Source organism: Corvus hawaiiensis, chromosome 5 (assembly GCF_020740725.1).
Source record: "Corvus hawaiiensis isolate bCorHaw1 chromosome 5, bCorHaw1.pri.cur, whole genome shotgun sequence".
Taxonomy (NCBI): Eukaryota; Metazoa; Chordata; class Aves; order Passeriformes; family Corvidae; genus Corvus; species Corvus hawaiiensis.
The window spans coordinates 33622677-33630776 of record NC_063217.1 but is presented as its reverse complement, the minus strand read 5'-3'; the positions used below and the strand labels follow the sequence as shown (position 1 = coordinate 33630776).

Sequence of the window (8100 nt, the reverse complement as noted above, 5' to 3'; positions counted from 1 at the left end):
ATGCAAGTCATTGTGCACCCTTATTCAGATACTCTACAGCTTTCCAGGAATCAGAACTTGCCATCATGTAGTAATGTTGAAAGCTCTGGACAATGCTTATTTGATTTCTGATTCATTTCATTAATTGGTTGAAACTGCAAAAAGATATTTTTCCAGGCAAGGAAGCTGCAAGCAAGCCACATGGAGATCTATGAGAAATGGAGGAAGTACAGCTGAGCTTGCATTGGGTGGGGGATGGATTATGATGAGATCCCTTCCATGAGGTGACTTGTTCAAAACCCAGCCCATGGAATAACAGTTGAAGAGGTGCCCCAACTCCCAACCTCTACATTTGAGGCCAAGCTTGAGTAAGTCACCTTTAAGTTCTAGTTGCTCTTTCTACCTTGAGCTGCCTCAAGCACAGTACTTCCCATCCTGTTGGATGGGTGCTCCAGAAATTGTAAAGGCAGCTTAAGCTAATTGCTCACTCTGAGAGGTCACATTCACCTATCAAACCCATGCCATCTGGGACTTCTGAAAGATTAAAAATGAGAGACAAGCAAGAGGATTATTAAAAATTTAACTATATACCATATTTATTATCAATCCACAGGATAATCTGATTGCTACATGAGCTCATAAAAGCTATTTCACCTTTACAAAATTAAAAAAAAAATGTGCCACAAGAATGTCATAACTGCTGATAACCAAGGACTGAATCTTAAAATTATAAATTTTGCTGTAGAAAAGATTAAAAAAAATTATATTCACTTTAGAATTTTACTTTGAATAAAATATTCCCCTGTATAAAAAATAAAAAAGCTTGCTCTGGTTAGAATTAGAGTATTTTTCTTCTTTTTTAAATCTGGGAATTTGCATAATATCTCTGTAATAAGTTTCTTTTTTTTTCCTATTGTACCACGCGGCATTCAAGCATAGCAGATTAGAAACAAACATGATGAAAGCAGTCTCAGAACATATGAAATCCACATGGAAAGTTTTAACTTCCTTTCCTTTCCTCTATTCTTTAAAGACACTTTAGTAAGAATAGCCTTGGAAAGGAATACAGGTGGAGAGGGACCTTCAATGTGCCATTAAGTAGAGCAAGGTAATAAAAGGCCTTTTGTAAGTGCTTTCTTAATAAGGTGCAGAAGCAGACTGCAACTTTGCTAGTACTGCACTATGTACAATATTCACAATAAATTTTTCTTTATTTAAAAATATTCCAGCTAGTTCACATTTTCTCTCCCATTCTGAGGCTTTCAGTTCCATCACAGCCTTGACAGCAAGAAGCGCAGCAGCACCACTTCCCTTGTGGTCAGTTGGTCCTCTTATGAAACACTGGAACCTGTGAGTGGGCCAAAGTTCTTGGGTTGTTTTCCTATGTAGCAACCTTGGAAATATGGGTTCAGGTATACATACTGATGGCTGGAGTCCTGAGTTAAAAACACTCCGACACTGGAGTCGGACACAGCAATGTTCTATATTGCCAAGGCTTTACCTTCGGATTTGTCTTGTGTGCGTCAAGGGATGAACCTCTCTTAGAGAAACGTAAAATACAAAACCAAACAAAACAAAGCTAAAAAAACACACTGTCAAAGGCTTAGCAGCTCTTGACTCTCGACTGGGTGATGTCTGATGTTTTCTTGATGACGCTGGCCCGTGTCTCACGGTCTGGCTGGCTGCTGCTTGTGGAGGCTGTGGACACTACTTGTGGCAGAGGGATGTCTGGGAAAGGAGGCCAGGAGCTATTGTAAGGCAGTGGGCAGCTTTCTTCTTTGATGGTGACTTGGAGGTCAGGCTTGTTGGCTACAAAAGTTGCCATGCTGGGAAGCATATGAGAAGTGTTCCTCATTCCTAGATTGCTGAGATACTGTTTGCCTTCAATGTTTTTTTTCTGCCAATGAAGTCGTCCCTAGAAATGGGGGAAGAAAGAAGGGAAGACTTTATGAGTGAACACAATTTTGTGAAGTACTCCAAGTAACAAGACGAAGATAGAAATATCCACAAATTCCACAGAAATTACCCCATCTCTAAGAGCCTGAGCCTCTAGCCACTGCCTTAGAATGTCTTTGCTCTCAGCCATTTCTTCTTTTCTGAAGTCATGTGCTTAACTCTTGCTGTCTCTCCAGCACTCAGGAGGCACTACCTGCTCTTCTGAATGGAAAATAAGGCCTTATTCCCAGTATGCCAGAGACAAAAAATGGATGCAGACATTTAGAACTCCAAATGGTAGTGTCTCCTCTGTTACCAGAGAGAGCATCTTCCTGCCAAGAGGCAGGCACAGAGACCCAACACTACTCAAACTAGCAATACAGGTGAGGCTGCTGGGAAACCACTATCACTTGATGGAGCATCCCTCATCACAGGGAGGAAGTTCACCAAGGGAAGATGAGCATCCTGTTGTTTGCCCACCACAGATACTGCGTGTTCTGTCAAAGGAGGTCTGTGGAGTCACTACTTGCAGTTCCACCCCAGCCAAGGCATGAGAGACCAGGTGGGTCAGCCGTGTCATTATACAGATGCACAGCCTCCAGGGTGATCCTCCAAGAAGGAGCATTCAGAGAGCTTTCAGCAGGAGACACAGCAGGAGAGACCTTTGCAAAAGGCCTTATGTAAAAATGCAGCTGGAGCACAGGGCATCCAAGAGCCCTCAGTGAGCTTCCCTTGGCCTCTAAGTACACATGGGGATCGGTAGGTCTGGTCACTTGATGGCAGCCCCAAAATAAAAGGCAAGTGGTGTTTTTGTATGTGTAGCTCAGGTTATTTTCCCCATGGATTCCTTTCACCTAGCAATACCCAACTGACCGCACAGGAAAGCCTTCTGCCCCACATACCTCAAACATTCAAGCTTTGTTTCAGTCACATGTGTAAGCATTTCCTCCAATTATATGAGATCAGGTGCCATTTAAGGAAAACAAAGTGAACAAGTTTTCAACCAAGATAAAATACTTGCTACCCAGCAATGCCAATGCATCATATTAGCAAACTAGCTGGCACTGTTGATGGCTTTGCAGAACATCTTATTATGCAAATTAATCTTGTAGTTTGGACAGATGAGGAGAAATGAATTTGTAGATATTAATTCTGTGATGATCATCCAAATATCTGTATCCCCTGAACCTTCCTGATCTGCTTTTCTCCCCCAGCTATTACCAAAATGAATATTCCACTGGTAGACAGAATTGCAAATGGAGAAGGGGGAAAAATATCTCAGGACACAGATCTTGAGACCTTGGCCCAGACTGCTAAAAATCCAGAAAGCACCTACCTCTGCATTTTCTTCATCGCTTGGAATGCTGTCAGTTGTTTCACTTTCTGTCAAGCAAAATAGAAACAAAAATGAAACTCATGCTATTCTATCTATAGTAACAAATTCCAGCTCAAGAGGCCTGATGTACATCCAACAAGTGGAAGCAAACAAAGTCAAGTCAAACAACCAGAAAACAATGGAGAAGCATGGAGACCCTGCCACAGCAGGGCAAGACAGCACAGCTGCCTTGAACAACTAGGGTAAATGCACATGGTTATCACAGTTAACATGACTATATCCTGTAACAGACAGCAATGGAGAGGGAAGAAGTGGATTTGTGCTTTCTGGGCAGAATCTCCAGCAAGCAGGGGATGCCCCCTCTCCCTTGCCCCTCTACAGCCGCTCCAGGCCCTGCAATGGACAAAGTTCTGTCCAAATCTTTATCTCCCTGCAAAATCAGTAACAACTCCATCCTAGAGGAGATAAATGTGGTTTTGTTTCATGAACTGTTATCTCAACCTGCCACCTCAAGAGCTTGTTGTCACTTCTGGGTCTTTATTACTGTTGATATACTCTGGTACAGTTGGTATAGTTTTGCTTTTGCTATCACTCTCCAGCCTATTTCTCAACCCTTCACTCTCCACTTGAGCAAGTGGCAATACTACAGTCTCCAGCTCCATCACCTCCCCCCACTGCACATGGCCTCCCTCACCCTCATCAATTCAACCAGAGCACAAATACAGGGGCACAGTTCCAGTGTGACAGCCATCCTCCTGCAGCTGCATCCCTCCCTTGCAGAAGAGCCTGAAATCCAGGAATTTTTACTGTATTTTCAAGCCTACATGTGTCTGAAGACAGGTCTCCTACTGTCTGAGGGTCAGGCATGGTGGGTGGTTCAGACTGCTGTGCCTCAGATATATCTGAGACAGGACACAAACCCACCCCTCTTTTCAGTCTGCAGCGATGGCTGGTGCCTTCAGCATAGCCACTGGTTGCTGAGACCAACCCAGTGGAGGCCTGAATTTCAGGTTCCCTTCAGCTTGTGGGGTTTTGAACCATTGTGTCTTTTTTCCTGGGAGGATAACCCCAGGCATCTATCAGGATAACAACACTCCAACCCTCACAGCAGAGCTGCACAGATACGGCTCATCCACAAGGAACACAGAAATCACACAATTCAAGGAATGATGTGATGAATTATCATAGCAGGCAAGACAGCTCTGAAGCCCATCTTTCACTCTCAGCTCTGTGTCATGCATTTTAGTCCATGCAAACTGCTTTGCACAGGCCCTGCAACCCTGCCTTCCCAGAGACCAACCTCATGTTCTGCACTGGACATAACTAGAGCGCTAAGAGTGCATGGATTATGCCTCATGGATTGTGCCCTGCAGATCTTCAGAGAGACTGGCAGTACCTTGCCATTTTCTCAAGACTTGGCTAAGCATTAGGTTTAGGCAGAAGGCTGTAAACCAATGGGCTGAATCGCTCTTTCAGACCCCAGGATCTAAACTGTACCCGAAGTCCTTCTACTGCAGCCCAGTTTCTCCAGACTGCTGCTTCCAAAGCCAGCACCTCTCCTGTGTCAGAGTCTCCACTGCAGTGTGCAGCAGAGGAACAGTCCAAAACACTAAATCTAACTGCAATGCTCTGTGCAGTTAATGCATTGCAGGCCTTCTCATTCACTGATCCAGGCAGAGAAAGATGTGCCAATGTGACTAAGCTGGCTAATTAAGCCATCCTGGGGGGAGGAGAGGAAAAATTAATTCACACAAAGTAGAAATGGCCCTGAAGATAGAACCAATAGAAGGAATCCACACAGAGAGAAGCAACAGATATTCCTTGACATGAAGAAGCACGTCACAACAAAAACAGAGTGATGCAGCTGAAAAGGAATCTATCCTTGGTGTTCATACATAACAAAATGCTGAGCAAGAGATAGCACTGTAGTTAGCAAAGCCAGGGAAGCTGGCCACTCAGGCATGGAAAGTTAGAGAGGCTATTTTTATCAAGAAGGGTATTTGAATCAGTGTCAAACACAACAGGCGGCTCACAACAGCCTCAGTACTAAAAACCAGCGGATTTCATAGACATCAGTGGAAATATGAAAAACTCACATGGGCGACTCACATCATTTGCCTGAGTAACCTCAGAAAGGAACCAGAGTTCCTTTGAAATAAACCAGATTTATGTAGGACAGCTGATATAGCTGGCTACTTTTGTTGGTTGTTGTTTTAGAAGAGCTCAACTAACTGTTCCTGCACAGCTGTTATGGTGATACTTTTTCCTGCCATTCAGCCAGGGGCACCTGACAGAGCAAACCCACAAGCACAGGGCCAAGGTTCCTGTGGTTCTATAAGGTCTGTGTGGAGCAAGACAGAGCAGAAATAGTCACAAGAGTGTCCTAGAAATTTCAGGGCTCTAACACAGACTCCTGTCCTCGCTCCGACCTCAAGGGCAAATACATCCTTAAAAAAAAGAGTGGTTCATAGAACAATTCAGGCTACAAGGGACCTCAGGAGGTCTACAGCCCAACCTCTTGCTCAAGGCAGAGGCAGCTACAGGACTAGATCAGGTTGCTGGAGGCCTTATCCCTACAGGTCTTGAAAACTTCTGAGGATGGAGGCAGCACAATCTTTCTGAGTATCCTGCTCCACTGCCTGACTGTCCTTGTGGTGAAACAGGTGATATTTTTTCCTATATCCAGCTGTCCCGAGTTTTCTTGTTTCAATTTAGCCTGCTGTTTCTCATCCTCGTACCATGCACTGCTGTGAAGAGCCTGGCTCTGCCTTGTGGAAACATCCCTGTGATAGAGGCAGGGATGCCTGCTATGAAGTCCTCAAACCCATCTCTTCTCCAGGCTGAACAAGCCCCAGTCCTTCTATCTTCTCACAGAGTGAGAGCCCATACCCTGCGTAGCCCTTCTCTGCCCTTGCTCTAGTTTGTTTGTAAATTTCTTGGACTGGGGAGCTCAAGACTGGATGCAGTACTTTGAAAGTAGTGCATCTAGTCCTGTGTAGAGATGATAATCACTTCCCTAGATCTACTGGCCATGTTCCTGAAAACTGGTGGCCTTCTCCGTGGCTGAGATGCCCTAGTGTCTCATGCTCAGCTCACTGCCTACCCACCTTTCTGCAGACCTGCTCTCCATACTATAGGCCCCAGCCACTATTGCTGCAAAGAACTCTTCCTTCCTACGCACAGGACTTCATAAGTGCCCTTGCTAAATTTCATAAGGTTTCTTCTGACCCATTCCTGCAATCTCTCCAGGACTCTCTGGATGATGGCTCTGTCCTCAAACATAGCAACTGGTGTGCCCTATTTGGTGTCACCTGTCAAGTTCACAAACACGTCTCCTCATTGATATATTAAATAAGACTTGTCCCAGGACAGACCCTTGCAGTACTCCACCTCTTTCTGGCCTCTAGCTACAGCAGCCAGGATCATCAAGAGCCGCCTTGAGATGCACTCAAAAGCATGTCAGTGGAATGAAATTCTGTTATGTGAGTTTTGGGCTAGCAGGTCTGGGTATAAGTTAAGGACAGCTGAAGGCCGCCAAGGTACTAAGACAGCATGAGGGAGTAGCAGAAGTACTTCAGTCATCCTTCATTTTCCTGATGCCGGCTGGTTGCAATGACCTTAGGGCAGGTAGGTCATGATTTGCTCTTGTCAAGGTGGTTACCAGACCACCCTTCTCTATCATTCCAGTCCAAAAAACCACCATGAGTTCCAGACCAAGACAATGACTCCTGTTTGCATTTCAAGAATTTACATTCTATAGCTGAAGTTAAAAGATTCCATCATTGTAATGATTGTGTAGATGGAAAAGTTTTCCAAGACATATTTGTAAAGAGGAAAAATGTTTCAAAGGTGCTTGTCTCCCTGCTGCTAATAAATTTAAGTACTGTCATATATCCCTGCCTTATGCTTTGCATAAGTCTTCTGAATGCTTTGGTTACTGCAGACTAAACACACTGGAAAGCATAACCATTTATCAACATGTGAGATTAACAGTGGAGACTATCCAAAAGAACATCATTCACTTAGTCCCAAAGATAAAAATTACTAAATACATACTTTATAAAAATATGTCTGGAAGTAATTTCAGTCTAATAAGTCAAAGGCAAAAACCATGTGTAAAATAATAAAATGCATGGAGAACAATTTATACTTAAATTTGCCTTAAAAGATGACATTTGTGTTTCTACCCAGTCTCCTAAGGCTTGCAAACTAGCACCATGTTAAAACAGAAAGGACAGGTGGATCTGAAACTTTTTCTACTTTCAAATGTGGCTTTGTCCTGCTTCCTATGAAATAAGGCTTATATGATTGTGGAGACTCTATATAGCACGTCTGCATGTACATTTGAGTCTGCTCTCCCCTAAAAACTTCTGAACACACTGTCAGACTTGGATAAGGAATAAATGAGTGCCAAAGACTCTTAACTTCCTAACAGTTATATGAAAAGAAGGAGCTAGATGAAAAGAGAAACCATAACCACCCTCACTGGGGGCAGGGGAAAGCCTGTTATCTCATCCTCTTTTTGGGTATCAGAGAATCCAGATGGGAGGCAGACGTTGGAAGCCAGATGTCCACAGCTCTGCTGCTTGCAAGATCACTTGTTATCAGTCACTATATGGCTGTTCTAATCTGCAACAAGACAGATCCACTACCCCTGGGCCCTCAGCTCCATATCTGCGTGTGTACCATTAGTGCAGCCTTTAGCACTGCACACTGTGTTAGACACTGAGTAAACACAGAGCAAAAAAGACCTTTAATCTTTAGTAAGGCAGGGGCATGTCATTTGTACCATTGAAAATCTCCTTCTAGAAGACCTCTGCATTATATCTAAAAAAGTTCTTTTTCCATTA

General features: G+C 43.8%; 1 protein-coding gene across 2 annotated transcripts in view; it reads right to left on the bottom strand.

Annotated features, from left to right (window-relative positions):
* Nucleotides 1-825: 825 nt before the first annotated feature.
* The window catches only part of IRF2 (interferon regulatory factor 2), a 40332-nt gene continuing 33057 nt past the window's right edge, over nucleotides 826-8100 (bottom strand). For both annotated transcript variants that reach the window (XM_048303953.1, XM_048303954.1), the window contains 2 exons: nucleotides 3251-3297; nucleotides 826-1894 (listed from right to left, as the gene is read on the bottom strand). In XM_048303953.1, the coding sequence (XP_048159910.1) occupies nucleotides 1583-1894; nucleotides 3251-3297 (359 nt within the window). In that variant the 3' untranslated portion in view covers nucleotides 826-1582. The remainder of the gene's footprint in view (nucleotides 1895-3250; nucleotides 3298-8100) is intronic.